General features: G+C 43.2%; 1 protein-coding gene across 2 annotated transcripts in view; it reads left to right on the top strand.

The window, feature by feature from the left end:
* itga6a (integrin, alpha 6a) overlaps positions 1-22,764 on the top strand; it is a 50,180-nt gene that overhangs the window by 13,349 nt on the left and 14,067 nt on the right. Inside the window, exon 1 of one of the 2 annotated variants that reach the window (XM_083776220.1) lies at positions 20,273-20,486. The exons of the other annotated variant lie outside the window; for it this stretch is intronic. Coding sequence (XP_083632346.1) covers positions 20,314-20,486 — 173 coding nt within the window. The 5' untranslated portion in view covers positions 20,273-20,313. Of the gene's footprint in view, positions 1-20,272; positions 20,487-22,764 lie in introns of those variants that run through there. 2 annotated transcript variants of the gene reach the window in all.

The following is a 22,764-nucleotide window of genomic DNA, read 5'->3' as shown; positions in this document are numbered from 1 at the left end:
TTTGCTCAGGCACAAACAAATTAATTACAAACATCTATGCTTCATATAAGTGGCCAGATATGCACTGATGTTTACATAAAGTTATTCAGTAACACTCGTTTTTGTATTTCATGATATGACATTTCTTATTTCATTGTTTACAAAACGGTTAGCATGTTGCTAGCTGTTAGCTGTGCTGTGTAGCCTGTGTTACATGAGAATTCACTGACATGGAGTATGTTGTGTCTGAACAGGAGATGACCCAGATGTATTACTGTGTCTGAGCTGTGGTTGTGTGTCCCATTGTGCTTTATCAGGTATGTTCTGTGCAGCTGTGTGATATTGTTGTTGCTTTTGCATTTATTTCAGTATGTGGCACTAATGTTCATGTTACTTACTGTACATAAAAATGGAGTTTTAGAGGGGAATTATTCTGCTGTACTTGAGTTCATGTATTAAGGGAATGTTTGTATTTTTGTCAGATTATGTCAAAACAATATAACCACTATACGATCACTATGTCAGTACAGAGGAACTCCATACTGAGGGAGATGACCCAGATGTATTACTGTGTCTGAGCTGTGGTTGTGTGTCCCATTGTGCTTTATCAGGTGAATAAACCACACTCTACCAACTGCTCCAACCTGGACTTGTGTCAATGCTTGATGAGACAGCAGGCAGAATAGGAGAGGTCACATATGGTCCACTAGGAAGGCTACTGCAGGTTAGTAGCCATATTATGCACCATCCACATATGCAGCACTTAATACGTTGTCATGCAGCTCAGCTGTAACCCAAAATGTCATTTTTGGTTACGTAATTTAATTCTCCATCTTTTGACGTGCCCAAGTTTATTTACCTCTAGATGGCAGCATGGATCCTTTTAGTGACAGGCAATACAGAGGTTAGAACGGTAGCTACTAGCCAGTCGTAGAGTATAGGCCTACTGTGAGTGGACGACCCAATAAGCATTACACTTGTTTACAAGAGGGTCCACCGGCACCGGTCCACCTTGTTCAATTCATCAAAACATTTAGAGACATACAAATAGACACTTCTATATATATATAGCCAAAGAACAGAACAGGAGTTCATCATAAAAAGGGAAAAGAAACATATACAGTGAGCGGGGAAAAATATTCCGATTTTATGGGGGCCAGTTTCGAATTGCAGCCGTCCGTAGGCCTATAGGTGCACTTTGAGAGCGGTTTTGAAGGAGTCAGGTGCATGGGCTCGGGGGGTGAGGCCAAGTAGGAGCCTGACCAGTTTGTTTTGGCTTTTGGGAGGTCTGGAGCCTTGTTTTAAGGGCCTTTGAGGTGCTGTGGTTACGTTTTTAATATGCCTTTATCAAATGATATAGAGAGATGGTAGGGTATAGTGCCCAAGCCCTGTTAGCCATGCAGCCTATATGATCTGTGGTGCGCTTGCTACACGCTTGCCTACACTCTCAATTAGGGATTTTCCCAGAGGTTAATTGCACTGATATGTACTGCACTGTGTATGTAGCCGGCTGGAATTGAGCCTTTGGGGCCCCCAGGTACCCCCTCATCCTCGCAACACAGATAACAATATATTTACAACCACAAGCAGTGTTTCCTGCAGGAAAAAGCTTTGGCATGGTGCTGGGCGCAGGGGGGCCTTCTTGCGTAGAACATTTTGATTAATTAATTAATTTGATTCAATAATTAATTAATAAGATTAATAAATTAAGATTGATTTGTATTATTGCTCTTGTATTGCTATTGGAGACACATGGGAGGACACTGGGGGACACTGGGCAGGCACTGGGGAGGCACTGGGAGACACTGGGGAGGCACTCGGGAGGCACTCGGGAGGCACTCAGGGGGACACTGGGGAGGCACTGGGGAGGCACTCTGGAGGCACTCAGGGGGACACTGGGGAGGCACTGGGAAGGCACTGAGGGGACACTGGGGAGGCACTGGGAAGGCACTGAGGGGACACTGGGGAGGCACTGGGAAGGCACTGAGGGGACACTGGGGAGGCACTGGGGAGACACCGGGGAGACACTGGGGAGCATGGGGAGGCACTCAGGGGGACACTGGGGAGGCACTCGGCTGGGCACTGGGGATGCACTCAGGGGGACACTGGGAAGGCACTGGGAAGCCACTGAGGGGACACTGGGGAGACACTGCGGAGGCACTGGGGAGACACTGGGGAGGCACTCAGGGGGACACTGGGGAGGCACTGGGGAGGCACTCGGGAGGCACTCAGGGGGACACTGGGGAGGCACTGGGGGACACTGGGGAGGCACTGGGGGACACTGGGGAGGCACTCAGGGGGACAGTGGTGAGGCACTGGGGAAGCACTGAGGGGACACTGGGGAGGCACTGGGAAGGCACTGGGGAGGCACTGGGGAGAAACTGCAGCCACTGGGGCGACATTGGAGAGGCACTGGGGAGACACTGGGGAGGCACTCAGGGGTACACTGGGGAGGCACTCAGGGGACACTGGGGAGGTACTGGGCAGACACTGGGGAGGCACCATGGCAGACACTGGGGAGGCACTGGGCAGACACTGGGCAGACACTGCAGGGCAGACACTGGGGTGGCACTTGGGGAGGCACTGGGGAGGTACTGGACATTTCATATCACACACACACCATGATTCACTAGCCCCCTCAAAAAAAAGAGAGAGAGAGCGGGGGCTTGGGTACCCCCTGGCTATGCGTCGCGTACCCCTAGGGGTCCGTGGACCACCCACTTTGGGAACCGCTGATTTAAAGGCCCTGCAGTCTAACAAACACAGGTTTCTTGGTGTTGGCTGTGGGTCCTGAGATCATGTCTTAAAGGTATATTCAGTGATTTCACTCAAAAAACCGTAGGTTTCGTTTTTGGCTGTGGGACCCAGCCTTTCGTCCAATCAGGATAGAGAGTCAAAAACGAAACCTAAGGTTTTTTGACCCCCAGGGGTTAACTGGGGACAGGGAGGAACTCCTTATATGGCCAGCACACTCTAGTAGGGAGGATTATCACAACAAAACAAAAAAATAAGTGATATTTGAATTAAGTGAAATCACTGAATATATACCTTTAATTGTATTTTATCTGTCCCTGCCTTGGTGAGTAACATGATGGATAGATGTTATTTAGTTGGTACTAAATAAGTGTTTTCTAAATAAGTATTTTTATTATTTGTTACTACCCTACCCAGTGTGAGTTTCATGTGCCTGCGGAAGCGATGAGCTCATGTGCCAGAGGGGCCGATGTGAATGAACACAGACTCAAATAGGTATACAAACTATACATCATATCAAATAGTTGTTGCAATGATTTATTTGTTTAACTTTATAGTGTACTAAATGTTTTGTTTTCACTTCCTTATAGATGTCACCACTGCTGTTTTGTTTTGTTTGTTTAGACTGATTTTAGTGTTTGGTTTTATTTAATTGAGCCATTTCCTCTTGTTGTTTTCCTGCTGTGTGGTTCAGTGCGTGTGTTTAGCTTTGTTCTTAGTTTTTTAAGATATTGTTCGCATTTTACTGCATTATATATATGAAATTGGTCTAATAAATATTTGTTATTCCATACTGTTCTTAAAAGTTAATAAATTCCTGTGTTTTGGAACTTTGTAATAACTTGCATTGGTTGGGGAACCCAGTTTACTAGTCTATTTATGTAATTCCTTGAACTATCTCAAGGTGGCGTAGTCATAACTATAAAAGTAAATCCTTTGCTACACTTGGTTACATGTACAACCTTTATTTATTCAAATAGTTTGTATTGGAGTGTGAAGCTTGAACAAAATTGCGGACCGCTACAGAGAAACTGCTATTAACCTATACCCATAATAAGGACCCAGGCCAAATGCCATTGCGCAGTATAGCCTACACCAACAAGTCTATGCGTGGCATGTGAAACTATATCTTGCTGTATTTTGCTTTCCATTTCATGGTCATGGTCATGTGCAGAGAGAGAGGTTGTAGAGAGAGAGAGGTGTGAATGGAATCAACCATCGTGCGTGCGCATAGATGGCACATCTCTCTCATGTTTAGGTAATTGTCACGGAAGCCGTGGATATACACGGCTTGGGATATCCGTGGATATACAAGGCTATCCGTGGATACATGGTATACCAAGAGGTGCATGCATAGTCGAAGAAACCTAACAGGCTCCTGTTTTTGTTGACCAGTGAGGAGATCCTGTAAAGGAATCTTGTTATTTGATAAGGACTGGACTGAACAATGCGTATAGCCTACACGAAATGACGAAATAATTGTCCATCAGGAGGACCACAGTAATGATGAAATGCACATAGTCACATACTCACTCTGATTGCACTCTATTTAAATTATCTTTTGAATAACCACCACTAGATGTCTCCCTTTGCATGGGACAGTCCCTCATACTTTGCACGTGTCCCACAAATTGAGACCCTGTCCCACATTGTGACTGGCAGTGGCAGTCATCAGTGTTCAAATTCCCTAGTCCCTTAATAGTTGGCTTTCTGTTGTAAACCTCTGTCATTGTCTATTTTCCTGTAAGATGTGTTTTTTATGTTAAAATAACATGAGAAATATTTCCCCAGGGCTAGGAGGTGGGGCGAAATCCATTCGGGGCGGAGACGTAGGTCCCAACGTATTATCTTCCGTCGTGGCTTATTATTCAATAGGTCGCTGTTTAAATATTAATTCGTCCCGACGGTTTAATAATTCGCCCCAACGGTTAATTTTCGTCGGGGCTATTTATGAATCCGTCGGCGTTCGCGACGTATTTTATATTAGGTCGCGGCGGTTTGATAATAATTCGCCTTGACGGTTTATTTTTCGTCGGCGTATTACAACTCGTCGTGCCGTATTAATTAATACGTCGAAAGGGTGCATGCATGCCTTTTGTGGAGAACCTGCAGGGCAGCAGGCCTTTTTATGCGCGCATCGTGCCCGGCGATCGGCCCACGCGCCCGGGCCCGGCACCACCACGTGCGCCTCGCCGGCCCGGTTCCGTGGAGCTCTCCGCCGTCTCCAGGCGAGCCTGCGTTCCCGAGCTCTCACCTCTTTTGCGCACCGAAAAGACTGCACGTGTGTGTGTGTGTGTGTGTGTGTGTGTGTGTTAGAGACCTGCAAGCCCGTACCGACAGGGCCCGGCCCGGCCCACCAAAACGGGCCGGGCCCGGGCCGACTTTGTCACTGCCCAACGGGCCCAGGGCCGGGCGGGCTCACGCGCCGTTATATTAATTTTCCGATGTGAATTTCACCCAGACTGGACTTGCTTCAGCAGCGCGGCAGCATGCTCCATAGTGACGTGACAATAACCCCTCCGCAGTGTCCGCACACACACAAGCCACAAGGCAAGCACACTAAAATCAGGTCAAAACTATAAAGACTTTGAAACAACGTGTTTTACATTCAATCTCTCTCGCTCCGCACCTATAAACTCTCGTCCTCTCTCTCTCCTAATTATTGTGCAGCGCAGCTGTACACACACACACACACACACACACACACACACACACACACACACACACACACACACACACACACACACACACACACACACACCGAGTACTAAGTAAGTAGCCTATAGGCTACGGCTCTAAAAACATTAAATACTGTGGGAGCATTATTACCACACTAAACAAAGTTGGATTTGTACATTGCAGAAACTGCAGAATGCAGATACATAACGTAAGTGTTCTTATTATTGTCCGTCTACTCTGGGTTTTATAATGCAGCGTGAGTCCGCGATAGCCGATCTGCAAGCTCACAACGCGTTGTGCTGATTGACAGTGCACGTGCAGCAGCTACTGTATAAAACTATAATTAAGTAGGCTACTTTTTAGTGTGATGTCTGTGTGTTATTGACTTCTTGTTCCTTAATGTGGGGTTATCAGAGCGATATAGTGCAGCTGTGAGTGAGTAGCTGCTGCTGCTGCGTCCGTGCACCAATAGAGCGACCACGGCGGCGGCACGCATGCTTGAAATATTAAATAAAAATATGTCAGGCTTCCGGGCCGGGCCCGGGCATAGAGTATATATATCTATAGAGAAGACACCCGAGTTCTCCTCCCATCCACTTGCATTGAGTTGCTCAAAAGCGCATGAGGCGGATTCACTCCTCCTTCCGGGTAGGAACAGAGTGCATTCTGGGACGGATTGCAATGGTGAGTGGCCCCAAACACATGAACGCGCTGCCGTTGAACGCGCACGAGCGTCGTCCGTCGTGAACGTGTACAATGATAGTCAACGGACAGCGCGTTCATGTGTTTGGGGCCAGGCTGCAATACCTTCATTCGGCCACTATGTCCATTTCGCCTCAAGATTTCCTCTGGGTGCCTTCTCTATAAATATATATACTCTAAGGGCCCGGGCCGTTTCTGGACTGTACCAACGGGCTTAGGGCCGGACGGGCCTTAACTCCACGGGCCCCGGGCCGGGCACGGGCCTATATTTTAGGCCCGTGCAGGGCTCTAGTGTGTGTGTGTGTGTGTGTGTGTTTGTGTGTGTTAAATGTGGTCATTTAAATGTAGGCCTATTATATATACACGCACCATACAAGCACCTATATTATATAATATGTGTTATACAAATGGGCAATCAAGATATAGCAGCACCCCCCACCAGCAGATGTATATAAACAACGGCAACAACATCAAAGTCATCATCAATGAACATGTATCAGCCGCTGTTGTCAAACTGCCCCCCCCCCCCCTATCTGTCTATCTGCATGCGCTACGACGCACAGAACGCAATGCGAGAACTCACTCTTTTAGGCCTATACTCTGTCTGAGTGCGATTACTTTAATAAAGGTTGTACTTGTAGCCTATATCCGCCTAAGGCGAGTCATTGAGACACAGACAGACAGACAGAGCTTTGATGATCGGCTAAATTAATATAGCCTTGTATATAAATTCATATGTCCTTGTAGGTTATCTATTTATCTATTGTGTTGGCCAGGGACCCCCCCCCCCCCCCCCCCCCCCCCCCCCCAGAAGGACGATCGTAATCACATTGCCTTGCGCTGTGCGTAAAATAGTATTTCTTTCAGTATGAGGCTATACGCAGCTTCTACACAAAGTGCAAAGGGACCCCCCCCCCCAAGGGTCCACATGGGGTGGGGGGGGGGGAGGCACATGGATAGGAGCACAAGCGCTCAGACTGTATAGGTGCGAGAATATAGTTGCACACATGGCTACACACACACACACACACACACACACACACTCACACACTCACTCACTCACTCACTCTCGTCGCTCCTATGCGGACCTCCGTGATCCCCCAAGGGTCCACGGGGACCCCCCCACCCCCCCAGGGCTTCACGGACGAGGGTCGGGCCATCCCTCCACGGAACCGGACCGGCGAGGCGCACGCGGTATTGCGCCGATCCCCGGGCACGATGCGCGCGTAAAAAGGCCTGCTGCCCTGCAGGTTCTCCACGGGGAAAGGCAGCATGCACCCTTTCGACGTATTAATTAATACTGCACGACGATTTGTAATACGCAGACGAAAAATAAACCGTCGAGGCGAATTATTATCAAACCGCCGCGACCTATTATAAAATACGTTGCGAACGCCGACGGATTCATAAATAGCCCGACGAAAATTAACCGTTGGGGCGAATTATTAAACCGTCGGGACAAATTAATATTTAAACAGCGACCTATTGAATAATAAGCCACGACGGAAGATAATACGTTGGGACCTATGTCTCTGGATTTCGCTGTCTCTCGTCTCGGGCTAGGCCTACCAAGTCGGCCTGTAGGCTACCACCAATGACCAAAATTAGCATTTTAACACAAAATGTGAGACACCAGAGGGGTTTAATAACAGAATAACAGGCAATATTAGGCCTATTGTCAAATTTAATAGCAACTCCCCCCATCCCACACAAGCAACACTTCTGTCCTTCAAATGAACAGTTTGTATCTGGATTCTTGTCACCCCATACACCAGTTGCAGACTGGCTATATGCATCATTGAGCGCACACACACACACACACAACTGGGCCTTTTCTTACAGAACTCCAAACTCCTACAGACTCCTGTCTGTGAGGCGCTGGCTGGCCAAGTGGTCAGGCGCATGCCACATATAGGCTTTGGCCTGACAGCGTGTCACGTGTTCGACTCCTGTTCATGATAATCTTTGCTGCCTGTCTCTCCCCTTCTCTCTCTCCCTCTTTCCTGTCCATCTTCACTTGATACTATCAATAAAGGCAGAAAAGCCAAAAACGAAATCTTAAAAAAACAACAAAATCTACAGCACATATACAGGCCTACATTTGTTCATTTCATGTTCAGTGTGAAAGCCTCTAATGTTCTATTTAAAATAATGAGGAGACTTTTGTGACATTTGTGAGTTGTGTAAGGATCAAGGACAGTTGTATGGCACATTGGCACATGTATTAACCACAATACATGCGCACACACAAATCATCAACATCAAAATAGTTAATATAGACTTCTTTAAAAAAAAAGATAAGTAATCTTCTGAAAATTATCACCACACCAGTAAAACACACCAAGCTGTCCAATCGATTATGATAAAATTATTGTAATCTTCTCTGAGACATCTATCTACTGAGATGGACCTAGAAAGCACCCAAACAGTTCTCTGTGGTTTATATGGACAGGGGGCGTGTTCGGACTGTGCAATGCAAACTAATGGGCGAGTTTGCTCTGGTGCGGTATTTCCGAACGCGCCCAGGATGTCAGGGCCGGATCCAGCCCTGTTTTGCTGCTAACACCCAGATTCAAACTGGGTCTCCCATATGGGAAACCAAACATGTACCGCCCGCTTCAGTATATCCGTTTCTCAACAGCCAAAAGTGTCAAATAATGGTTAGAAGCCGTTTCTCAACAGCCAAAAGTGTCAAATAATGGTTAGAAGCCGTTTCTCAACAGCCAAAAGTGTCAAATAATGCATGGTTAGAAGCCGTTTCTCAACAGCCAAAAGTGGGCCACATTGCATATACTGTCAGGGAGAAACCTCTGGAATTGTGGCTGCAGCTGTTGTTGCCGTACTGATATGGACAAATGGACGCACACGGTCAAATGTTGGAACGGCTTGCACTGCTCAAAAACGACGTATTTGGAAAGTGTATACTGTCAGGATCGATACAGACAAGCAGGTGGTGCCCTCATGGGAATGCCTTGAGTCATCACTTGAGATACCAGAGTGAGGGGATTTCACACCATAGTGCTACAGTCTCAGTGTGCTGATACTCGACTTCAGGATGTGCCAGTGCCAGAATATTCTGTACAACCCTGAGCAGGCTCTGCATAACAGGGCATGCCAGACCACCACCCCTGCCTCATGAGATCATGAGCCACACTGTGGTGTACTATTATGTTAGTACCATTTGTGGTTTTGTTCAAACTGTGCTGGACAGGCAGCATTTCATCATGACCATCCACGTTTCTGAAATGAAATGCACAATTCCAACTGCCTTGCATCCTCTCAGTTCATCCCACTTCAGTAGTCCTGTTGTTATGGTGACAGTGTCCAGTTAATTGATTTTAGTCCCTATGTTTTCATGTATACCAGCAGCTGGTACAGCGGAGCCATTCTGTGTTCACTGACATGAAAATTATGCCAAAGGACAAGAGACATGTGCAAGTGGCTTTTAGTGTGCCCCATATCTGTCCCAGTGGTCCTGGCCTTCAGCATCAGACATTCAGATATAAATATCTGTTAAGCCATATTCTGTGATACGGCAGTGACGCTTGCCGGGGGGAGATTTTTCAAATAAAAGAAAAAGTATTCTTTCTCTGTGAATTGTGTATTAGTTTAATCACTATGTGATCAAAGTAAGGATATTTGAAAGCCTAAAAGCATACCTACTGTAATAGATGCACTTGTGTCATCAATAATTTAGCCTAACGCTTATTGATATGATCATCCATTATTTATCACTCTTTCAGTCCAGAAACCTGGCAAAGTTGCTGGAAATTATTAGGAGCTAAGAATTATTGTTATAGGATATGATATGTCATCATGGTTTTGAGTGCCTATAATTCATCATTCTTTTCATTTCTGTACAATGGTACATCCCATATAAACCCATTATGAAAGTTGTGAAAGTAAAACATTAAGTATTTTGCAGTGAGGCCATATAAACACAAGGGTGTCATGTCAGTATAGAGAACAGCTAAGCATCTAATCTTCAACCTCACTTGCACAAACAAAGCACACAGACCTCAGAGAGGTGTGAATTGATCCCTTCTGCTCCCACTCATGTCCTCACTTATTGATTAATTCCAAAGCTTATATTTACAACAACACAGTCTTATGAAATATTTTCAACTTTTAAATGTAATGTGCATTCCCTTCTGTATTAAATTATCTTAAGTCCACACATCAGGTTAGCCTCGCATCTCATTCATTGCAAATGGTTGAAAGATGTGTACATGCATCCGAGTGAACCTAAATTATATCCTGGCAAAAGGTTCTCTTCCTGTGGTTCTCAAACTTTTCTGGATAAGGCAGCACTTGAAAATCTCAAAAGTGTGCGCGGCCAACTGACAACAGATGGGTGAGCGATGTGCATTTCAGAGCATGATTATTTTAATGATCAATCATAATGAGACAACATGTAGTCCAGGAAGGAAGTGAGACCAGTGTCCATGATATCTGGCACTTTGAAATACTAAAATATCTAAAAACACGTATTAAACCCCAGGAAAGTGTTTCTTGTCTCCCAAACATCATTAAAATAAGATCAGGTTGCAAAAGGGGTGAAGTGTCCCTTAAAGCATGTATATTAATATTATATTTATAATCAATAACATTTAGTGTGCCAATTATTTGGGGGCCCACTTGTCTGTTTTCCCAAAAATGGGCACACAGACAGGTTTGTAATCGCTTGTTTACCAATGATAGACCTTTAATGGTTATTTACCCTTTCCTGTGGGGAAATTCAGGTGTCGACAGGGTCGCGGACTCACGCTGATCTGTATGCACTTCAGGGAGTTGTTGCAAGCATATAAGAAAAGATGTGAATAGAGATCATTTTGATGACACCGTTCTTTGTCTATCAGACATAATGAGACCTTTGACTATTTTATTATTATTATTAGTGTGGTTGCCTATAGTGCAATACCAATAATCTGCTTGTCGTCTAATTGAACAATATTCCTATAGAGATAGGCAACCACACTAGCAATTCTGCAGGATTTCTAGTTATGTTCTACCTTTATACAGGTCCCATTAAGATACAATAGCCTATCTATTGTCAAGGAGCCCTGGGTAGTAGCAGCAGTACAAAAAGTAGAAACTATGAACTATACAAAACAAACATTTACATTAAACAGAAACATTCAAAATAAGTTAAGAGTACAGTAATAAGGCAAGTTATAAGGATACTGTATTCTGTATTCAGAATAATGCAATGACCCACTTTGGTTGTCCATATGACTTGTTACTAGGAATCCATGGTAACCGCTGCTGTCTGTTTTCAATGGAAATGTCCACTGGCCATATTCACAAAGTGTCCGTTTTGCTCTGTGGGACGTGTGTGTGTGTGTGTGTGTGTGTGTGTGTGTGTGTGTGTGTGTGTGTGTGTGTGTGTGTGTGTGTGTGTGTGTGTGTGTGTGTGTGTGTGTGTGTGTGTGATTACATGAGAGCACAGTGGCTGCTGTGTGATAGGCCACAGCAGGCAGGCAGGCACAAAGCCTATGATTTAGAAAGATACATATTGCATGTGCGTTACATACAATCCAGGGGTCGTGTTGAGGTACAAGCTAGCGAAGCTCCATTTTACTCCAAAAAGCTTTTCCCTTTCTTTTGTTTTTGTAGCCTACTATACAGTACATTCATCGAAAGCCCAGCTAGGGCCAGTGTGGAAGTGTGTGAGTGCAAAAACTGTGTTAAATGTGGGCAGGTTTCCAGCCCAATAGAGAAGCTGTTGTGGGATTCTCTGAGATGATGTCCTGCTGGGAGTATTGGAGCATTCATAACCTTGGCAACTCACTTTCAGCCAAATCATGTTAGATTTCTGGGGGTTTTTAGGCTCTGGTTTAATAGTGGACACACACTGGATACCTCAACGAGATGCTTTCAATACACCCAAAGACGTAGTGGGTCGTTCATTTTCTTTTTTTTCCAGTGTTGCTAATGTACATAAATCTAAAGTAGAATTGACATGTACCATAATTTCTATCAGGAAATGTGTATAATGATTCTATACACTCATATTATAAATGCAAATAACCTGTCCAATTGTCCTTGACCAGTCTGTTTAATGAAATCTGTTCTAATCTGCAGGACTACAGAAGATTAGGTTTACGTTTAGAACTTTTTTTTTATTAAGTACATGTTTCCTTTGCATTCGTCATGGTGGCTTTCCCCCTGAAGAGAAGTAATTTTGAACAACAAGGCAACTGGCCCTGGGAGGAAATGTTCACCTTACCTTGTAAAATGCTTGTTTGATACTTATGTGAATGTAATTCACTACACAATATATTACAAATCCTAAAAGAACATAAATAACATAAATCTATAGTTCAAGTCCATTGACAATTAAAGCTTCCTATATTTTATGATTTGTTCAGCATAACATAAATGGGAAATGCATAAGGGGCCCAGATATTTAACATTGCAATCATCACCACCTGTAAATTCATGGTTATGACAATGCTAAAACAATCAGAGGGCATTTACTCTTTACTGACGCAACACGATTTTGCACTTTGCAAATCAAAGGAGTCCCCTAGAATTCCTTGTGTCATCCGTAGGGCCAGCCTGAGAAAGAATTCACTGAGGTCTGTGGTCCCACTCCCCTCATTGTTGATTCACTGGGGCACACCCCCCACCCAGCAGCCATAAATGGAAGCAGTCCTTTGTGAGAGGGGAGCAGAGTAGATTTACTGCGACCGTTCCCCCTACAAAGGACCACGGCACTGTCACAACAGGACCGGGATCAGGAGCTTTCACACACTGTGATTTAACGCCATGCTTCACACAGTGCACTGATGCAGACACAACTTCTAAAAAGTCACTGGCCATTCATGCACTTTCACTGTAAAACAGTGAAAGGTAATTGTGCACCCAGTTAGGAGGAGGTTACTGATGTCATGTCTGTATTAGGCTACAGCATGCACAATACTTGAGAATGTATGCTATCAGTGAATGACATCATTCTCAGAATTATGCCTGCTGTGAATTTGGGCATGACACTACTTCAGTGTATTTCATAAATTTGCAAGAATAATGGTAGTTATGTTGTAATTCTGTAAATGTTTTAAATATCAAGCAGTGTGTGTTGCTGAGGGTTCATGTTGCATTTGATTAAAATGACCTTGCACTGTATATAACACATATACGTGTATGTGTTTACTTTTAACGAATGCATCGGTCCACATGCTTTTTACATGCAAGCACCACAGCAAACAATCTTGACCTCTCCGCACTCAGGGGAGGGCCCTATCTTCACTTTTTGTCATTTTGTTTTGAAAAACATTTTAAAATTGTGAAAATAGCCAAACTACATCGACATTGTGAGCTTGTAGATCGGCAATTGAAACTATTTTAAAATGTTTTTCAAAATAGTACAACATGCCAGGAAAGTTTAGGCATGCATGGGGAAGGTTGCACGCAAGATAGGACCCTAGTAGTAGTAGGCTACCTCTGTGTGTTATACCGTAGTCATTTCTTTAAAGAACCCAAAAACTTTATCAACAAGTTTCCATATTCATATATTTTAAGATAAAGTAAAAGAGGCAGACAGGGTGGAATGATGTGCAAGAGAAGTTTCAACAGTCAATGATCAGAGGAGGGGCAATGCATCTGTCATTATTACATTACATTGCAGTGACCAGTTTTGGGTTGATGCCTTGGTACAACAGCTGGCTGAATGCCTTCATTGAGTGCAACTGAATAACTACGCCTGCTGTGCATTATGGGCATGTTTCCCTTGTCTGTCGGATAACTTGTGGGTTTGGTTTCCTCCACCCTTTAGTGCTGATTTCATTACAGTGAAATGCGAGTAATTGGCCCTCCAATCTCACCAGAGGTCTGGTTTACAGGTCTTTTAAAACCCAAGGTGCCAGAGAAACAAAATATAGCCATTAGAATGTTTGGCACACACTTTTCTAAACAAAAGTTGTGTTTATTAATGGAACACAGCATTTTGGGTATAATGGCTATATGGCTACACTATTCTGTTAAGTTGCAAAACAGTCCTAGGTTTACTGGTGGTGGAATTCACATCTCGTTTGTTGGCAACAAGGCGATATAGTGAAAAATGTGTTTCATAATTGAGTGATTTGGGACATTATGTCCAGAGTAGCAGGGTTCAATTGCTCAAAACAACCTACACAGTTGGTGCCTTAACTGGAACTTAGATTGTTTTTCCCCTTTTTAGTACAGGTGTGCATTGAGTGCATTGAGTACAGGTGTGCATTGACTTGCCTATTAGTTTGCCTTGGGCACAAAAGAGTTGAAATTGAAAACCACTAGTACAGACTATATCATACGGTATAGCATAAAATAAACAGTTTGAGAGCTTAAACTACTGGCTGTATACGGTAGTTTATTATGCATTTTTGCTCTTACAGAAGTGCAGCTAATCAGTGAAGAAAAGCTTTCTCACCTGTGGGGGCCACCTACACCCCTTGTTCAAAACGGGTATCTCTCCAGTTTCTCCTTTCCTATTGACCAGAGACAATACACTTCCACTTAGGTTCACCTCTTTCGACAGCTCATATTACACAGCCACCTAGGGCAAACAGTGGATGTAAAAGTACCGTTTGTGTGCTCTGTTGAATTCAAGGTGAGGTTACATGCTTCACAGGTCACGGCACCAGGTGGGAGAATGGACCACTATGTGCTGAGCAAGCAATGAAGTTCAATGTAGATACCCTCAAGTGTGCACGTTTTTCCATTAGAATCATTACAATCTCCAGCGATCTCCACCCATTGGCTATGAATGGTAAACGGTAAACCCTATACTGAGGTGAACTGGATGTTGCATTTGATAGACTGAGATGAATGGCATCATGATGTTAAAAATAAAACAAAAGGAAGTATCAGTGTTTTTAACCTGGCATCCCTTTTTTGGGCATATCATTGTATAGGGTTATGATGTCACTTTTTTTTCGATTGGGCATTTTGACTCAAAGCCTTTCATCTTTCAAGAAGAAACCAAAAATACACAGGGAAGACATATTTGGTTTCAACTCTCAAGAACTCTCAAGAACTACAGAATAGATTATGTGACTTGGCTCACCACCAGGCAAACTCACTAAACGTGTTGAAGATGGTGTCTTACAGTCTTACCTCTACATGGGGGTCAGGACTCTCCCTTGTGTGAGTGAGACCTCCATATGTTGGGTAATTGAACCCTCTATACCAGTGGTAACCAACCTTTTCAAGCCCAAGAGCCCATTTTATTCCCAATTGTAAGCCAAGATCTACCACTAAAACGTGTTAGAAAAAACACTTGTTTTTTTGCTATTTCTGACAGGCTCAATGCATGTGCACACATCCACACAAAGACTAAAGCTTAAATAAGAATAAAAACGTATAGTAAGTTATATTATCAATGTCAAATAATATTAAAGGACCTATAACATAGAATTAAACTTTTTCCATTTCTTTTCTGTTTTTGGAGCTCCCATATGTGTTTTCTATCCCCACAAATAACCAATTTTGAACAATCAGGCTTTCATATCATATCAGGTGCTTTAATAGAAATTGCTCTCAGGAACAGCTCAACTGATTTTGGCCTCATCGTGATGTCATCAATGTCACCCTACTTTGTATAATTTCCACTTTGTTTACAATGTCCACCATTGTCGATTTTCCAAGCTGGCATGGAATGGAAACAACCTGGTTTTATCTAGCATCAGTATTATAATGACTCAAATATTAAATAATCTGCATCTGCACCCCCACCACCTCAGGACATTGTGGTACTGCAGCTAAAACTGCTTTCAAAGTCCAGAAAGAAATGACAAGGCCTGGTTATATCAGTGGTGATTTGAGGCTCAAAACCATTAGAAATAACTTTGAGGGACATAGACAATATATTAAATATTAAAAGCCATTTTAGAAAGTATGTTATTTGCGCTTTAAGACAAAATGTATTAGAAATAAAAAATATTAGGACAAAAATACAAATAAACTTCTTTGTTGAGTTTTTTTTTAATAAAAAAAAATGCAAAGGACATGAATTGCTTTTACAGCACAATATTTTGTTTCCCATTTCAATGAATATTCACATATTTGTAAAGTTTGAACGCCAACTTTTAACCAAACGTGGGAGAAACACTGTGCACGGCTGCACGCACAAATAAAGAGTGCACTCGCGCACGCACATGACGGATTATTATCGATCAAAACAATCCTTAGCGTCGCTTACAAAAGCATGTTACAAAATCACCGACCTGGATTGATAAATATCAGTGGTCCATCCATTGTGTGACCTGATTAACGAGCAACGGTAGGCAGCCGAGTAAGTTAACAGCTAATAGTAAATTAATAGTCTACCGTAGCTGTGTGTCAGATGTTCTGTCTGAAGCAGTCAAAGCCAAGGAGAATGTTACAATTTAATTCACAATCGAGCATCTTGCCCTGCATCGAATATCACATGATGGAACAGCAGGATAAAAACGGATAGTCTGTCTATCATCCATGCATCCATGAGCTAAGCGTCAAGCCCTGTCTAGGACCCACTTCCTTCAAAACTGTGGCTTTCTTGTTCAATAGTTAGAATCTTCAACTCTCACTGTGTCATGTTTTGACAGCGGCACTAAACATTTTGACAATTTGTCATAGTGATATTTATCCAGCCAGGTCGGTGATTACTATATCATTCATGCTGTGCAACACGCTAAGGATTGTTTTGATCGATAATAATCCGTCATGTGCGAGTGCCGAGTGCACTCTTTATTTGTGCGTGCAGCCGTGCAGTGTTAAAAGTTGGCGTTCGAACTTTACAAATAATAATATTCAACGTGTCGGGGACGCTATCATGCTGCGTTCACTCTGATGCTCTCATTGCTCTGTGTGCTGCCTGCGAGGGAACAACAGACAGCACATGAGCACAGAGTGCTAAAAGGGGGAGGGCCGAGGGCGGTGCGGTGGTAGCAAGGGGAACAGATCTTCAAGCTGAAATGCATCGAGCCTCTATACGTTGTTAGCTTGTAGATCTGCTCTTTTTTTGCGAACGACATTCTGCTGTGTATTGCTGCCCGTCACTTCGGGATCGACTTGAAAGGTTCCCGCGAGCTACTGGTAGCTCGCGAGCCCCTGGTTGGTTACCCCTGCTCTATACCCTCTCTGTTCCCTCGTATTCCAACATCCTATTTAGTTACCAGGACTCAATGATGGTAATAAAGAAATAAAGGAACCCCATATTTTCCCAAATGTTGCTGGGTTCCTCCTTACAATCTTTTCAGGAGTACAACAGGAAGTTAACTCGTTCAACCAATGTCTCTGAGAGGTCCAGCTTTGAAGAATACATTTTGTCCTCTGCACCATAAGCAAAATCAGCAAAATAAAGTATATCTTATTATGGCTTAATGCGAGTCCCTGTATTTCTCCCAAAATCCAGATCATAAGATCAGGTACTATCTATTATGTCACATCCTACTACTTCTGAAGTTGTTCTAACTATGTTTTTCCAAGTCTATGGACTTTGAGGATATTACAGTGTTTGGATATTACAGTGCTTGCGCAAGTAATAATATCATCAGTTGTGCTGATTAGTGATTAGACAGAGTTTTGTCAGAGTAGCAGGATTATTGGTTTAGGAATGGAACAAAAAGGGCAGGTCTACACTCCTGTATTTTAACATAAATTATTATGGTGGTACCAGGAACAGCCTTATAATGTTTGCACATGACTGACATCACTGACTGACTGACTTTCAGTGAGTGATGATGACACCAGAGTACCTAGGGTTGATTTGATTGGGAGAGCCCTATTTGTTTAACGTATCCCCTCCCATTCAGGGGTGCAGCACTGCAGGATCACACCGGGGTGATGCTCTGCCACTTTCTTTTCTCTAAGTGAGGAAATAAAATATTTGTTGTTGTTTGCATAATCTGGTCAAAGCTGTCATATTGACATTTAAGCAGCAATCCAATCATTTGGCAACATGCAAGTCAACATTCCACCTCAAAGGTTGCCAGTAGGCGCGGCTGTTTGGTGCAGGGGTAAATTTCATGCCCCCCACCAAATGAGATTAGAATATGGCTTGGCCAGAAATTCCAATGAACACAATTGGCTATCGTTGCCGTTGAGAAGTCAGGTGGGGATGGGAAACTGTCACTGCACTATAGCGACTTTACACATTGGTCAGGGCACCTGTTCAGTGGGGACTGGAACTTTTATTAAGGATAGCGGGTTCCTCTGCAAGCTTAGTTTACACCCTCCTCGCGAAACTCCTCACTGTGCAAAGAAGTGGCTGGCAGTGAGCAGGTGTCGCCTCCAATATATCACATGTATTGGAGGAGACATGGTTGTCTACACACCCTCCCCAAGACAAACAGTAGGTGTCACAAGTGACAGGGACTACATAATGGGAATAGGGAATTACCATAATGATACATTGGTTTGAATAATACATAAATAAAGTTTGCTGGTATAGTGCAGGTAGTCTTTGAGTGTCAAAGGTGAATGAAATATCTTTTTCTCCAGTATAGTAGCTGAAAACATAGTAGCAAGCCAGAAAAGGCTACAGTGTATAGGAGATTTGTTTGTTATGTTATTGAGGGTCATGAGGGTCATGAGGGCAGGAGCACAGTTAAAGTTCCCCAAATAACAATCACTTTAACAAAACACTCAATACAGACTACCGGTATGTTAGGTCATGTAATTAACAACACTCAAATTAAAACACAAGGGTAATCTACAGATTAATAGTTATAGAAGATATTAACTGATTTGAAATCACACATTACAAAATACTGGAATGTAGTCCCGTTTCTCTTGCAGCTACTGTGTGTGTGTGTGTGTGTGTGTGTGTGTGTGTGTGTGTGTGTGTGTGTGTGTGTGTGTGTGTGTGTGTGTGTGTGTGTGTGAACTGAACTCAGGTTCAGAGTCTGGGGAGAATAATAAGCTGCAGGGAGCCATTGTCACTGTAGTGTACACATATTGCATTACTGAGCATATAATGTCCTACAGTATATGGTTATGGTCCCAGAGTTGTATCCAAACAGTATTACATTATTGCAGAGCCCTTCTTTCTAGATTTTAACATTATACGATCAGCATAACTTAATTGTGCACAGATAACACATAACATAAAAGAACTTCCCAAGTGATTTGTTGCAATTAGGAATGTACTAAGACCTTTCTATTTGCTCCTTCACCCCCACCAGCTTTGAGCTTTTGACAATGCTCACATTGTGTTGTGTTCTGCTGGGTGAGCATAGCCCAGTTCTGTTCAGATATAGCAGCCATGATCAAACACCTAATACATTGTATGGAATGAGAATTATATATCCTATCATAATTATACAGTTTATTTTTGTGAGGATATATAGAGGGTTAGAGATAGCCTACAGATATGTATGCTTATGCTGTACATAGAAGGAACATGATTAATAGCAAGCATGCTTCCTGTATGAAAGATATTCTAAAAGAATATAAAAACTATATACTAAGAAATAACAGAGAACAACAGACTGCTTAGTCATGATAACGTAATAAGAATGGATTAGTTAAAAATATATATATTTGGATGAGCAACCACATATTAGGATACAATAGGCAATAACCAATTTGAAACTCAAAACTATGTTTCTACTTTTTTGTGCAGTAGCCTATCTATATATCATAATTTTCCTTAACTAAAATGTAAAAGCTTTTCAGCATCAATAGCCTACAAAAAGGAGGAGATAGTGGACACATGCAGTCACAGTGTGCCAGTGCATGCCTATTCCATTGATTGCCTGGTTATCTGCCCAGCTGATTGCATTGCTTTACAGTTGAGTTGCTACAGTATGGATCCTCCATCCAGCCAACAAACAGTATTATCTTTTTTTCTTCCCCCTATTTGGTGTTTAAACTATAATTTAATTGAATTAGCCTATGACAACAAATTGTTGTATTGTATGATATCTTATTCTTATAGCTCTGGTCCATACGTTAACGCATCAGAGCTATCTTATCCCTACTGCGCACAGTACACGTGTGAGAATAAAGTGAGCTAGCGATGACGTAAGGAGCAGGGACTACCCACAGGAGGGGGCTCTGGCTCTTCTCTTCATCAGAAGTTCTAACCCCGGGAAAAACAACGGCAGCATTCACAGTTCACATCATTTGTGACTACCGAGCAGTGGGGAGCGGAGCGGAGCCACCGGCACACAACTTTACACTACAAGCTTAAGCTCCGGATAGATTTGGGTCACTGCACTCACACCACACGTGACAATGCTGATCCAAAGGAGACACCCAGTCTTTTATTTTGCACTTTTATATTTTTCGGAATTGGCCGTCGCCTTTAATTTTGACACCAGTAATGTTCTCAGGAAAATCGGAGAACCGGGGAGCCTCTTTGGATTTTCTCTAACCCTGCATCGGCAACTGAATCCCGATACAAGAATGTGAGTAAGCATTAACTATAGGCTACCGTCCGAGCTCCATTTTAGAAATAACTTTTAACTTGATATTGAATATCCGAAGCGTGTGTAGTACTAGTACTAGTAGTAGCCATGCCTAAACCGAGCATCATCGTTCTGCTGCTGCACCTGACAGGAGTCAGAACAGGTTCACCATATGCTTATCATTAGGCTACAACCTGCCGGCAGTGCCGGGTGTTAAGTTGGTAGGCTATTTCACCCCCATTTGCGGTGAAAGTATTACTTTAATATAACTTGAATAACCAACATTGTGGAGGATATATGAATGCACATAGCTACTAATACATACTAGCCTAGGCTACTATTTAAAGTGAATAGGCCAATCACCATGCAGACTGATATTCCTAAATGCATGGGGCGCATATATAGGGCGGGCCATGGGGGCAGAAATAACAATAGGCTACCGGTCCTGTCCGTAATGTCACTGTGTCACTTTAGAAATCCTACACCACATTATTATTTATTTATTTATTTTCCAATGGAGAGGGTGACTCTACCACCATGTGAGCGGATGACATAAAAGGCGGTCAAAAGACGAGTGAATGAACAATGGTTATATTTGTCATGCAAATGTAGGGTCATGTCGTTTTGTCAAAGTGAAGGGACGACTGTTGAGTAGTAGACTTGGTATAGCCTATGACTATTTTAAATTATTTCGGCAGCTATTCTATAGGCTAGGCTACAACTGAAACATCATTTGAATAATTATTTTCAACTCGCTCCTCCTTATTAGTTATTTAAAAAGTTTATAGGCCTACTTTACACTGAGTTATAGCAACTATGTTGCTTAAAAAATATATTGAGGGATACATTTGAAATTTGACAGATGATTTGTCAATAAGGGAAAGTTTTACTTCCTGCCACACTCAGCAATATGAATATATATAAAGTATTAGTTTTGACCAAAGGTCGCAGTTAACTATGGAATCTTGTGTTTTTCATCACTCAAAATCCCCATACATGGGGCGTTTTTCGTCACTCAAAATCCCCATACATGGGGCGTTTTTCGTCACTCAAAATCCCCATACATGGGGAAAGCCCATGGGGAAAGCTAGAGTTCTCAACAAACCCGAAAATTAAGGCCCGGACCTACCTGGGCCCTCATCGCAGTCACCTGTACACTCAAGACACTGCTACCACGGCCACCCTTAGATCTCCATATATGGAGCTGACCTGTTCTGACATTTCCATATGTTGATCTGACCTCATCAAACCCTGTACACTCAAGACACGCTCAATATGTGGCCTGTGCACGCCCTTTAGGGTGAGGTCGCTTCTCGCCCTCAGGCGTCTTACTGTTGTAGTACATAAAGTGAGTCATTCCCTTCATTCTGAGTGCAACAATCTGTGGCATGCATCACACAAGTGTTGTGGATGCAGTTACACACCTGGAAAGGCAGTTTAATGCATGCATATAATGAACCTTGAAGTTCACATTCTATGTAGCTTGTGGACTACTGTATTTCACATTGACAACTCATGTGTATTCGCAGAAGTTTAAGACGTATACATTCAAAACAAAGCTGAAGTGCATGCAGTAGTAGGAGGAGGAGTGTCCAACTTGACAGAGAATAATAGTGGTATTTGAGGGGCAAACAGAGGTTTGGAATTTGGCACTGGTCTGACTGCTGGCTCTTATCCAGTAAAAGTCAGAGTATAAAGATTCACAGTTTAGCAGACAAGCTGATTTATGTGATACTAGAGAGGTGCCCGTGGGGCCTCTACATCGGTGCCCGTTGGGTACTGGTCTACTTGGAACGATGCAAGTTGGAAATGCATGCCCCATCCAGATATTATGTCTGTGTCCCTTTTATGCCAATATATGGAGTTCTTTGTCAGGCCTGCCCAAATATGGAGTATATGCATTCATCAGAATGAGGTCAGAACAGGCCAGCTCCCTATATGGACCCTGGGCAGGGGCCCTGTCCAGAGCCCGGGCAGAGACCTTTTTGGGGCAGTTCTGGACAACCGTGGGTCCGACTGACTTGACATCGGCCACTGTGGTTGTGTGGAACACGTGTGTCGAATTTGAAGTCGGTGGGGAGAACGGTTCTTGAGTTACGTGGATTACAAACACACACGGACGGACGGACGGGTGGACGGGCGGGCGGGCGGACGGACGGACGGACGGACGGACGGACGGACGGACAGACAGACAGACAGACAGAGACTTGGTGCATTTATCTAGATAGATAGATAGATAGATAGATAGATAGATAGATAGATAGATAGATAGATAGAT

This window comes from Protomyctophum parallelum, assembly GCF_964188405.1.
Source record: "Protomyctophum parallelum genome assembly, chromosome: 11".
Classification (NCBI taxonomy): Eukaryota; Metazoa; Chordata; class Actinopteri; order Myctophiformes; family Myctophidae; genus Protomyctophum; species Protomyctophum parallelum.
The sequence above is the reverse complement of the archived record's forward strand: the minus strand, read 5'-3'. Positions and strand labels throughout refer to the sequence as shown.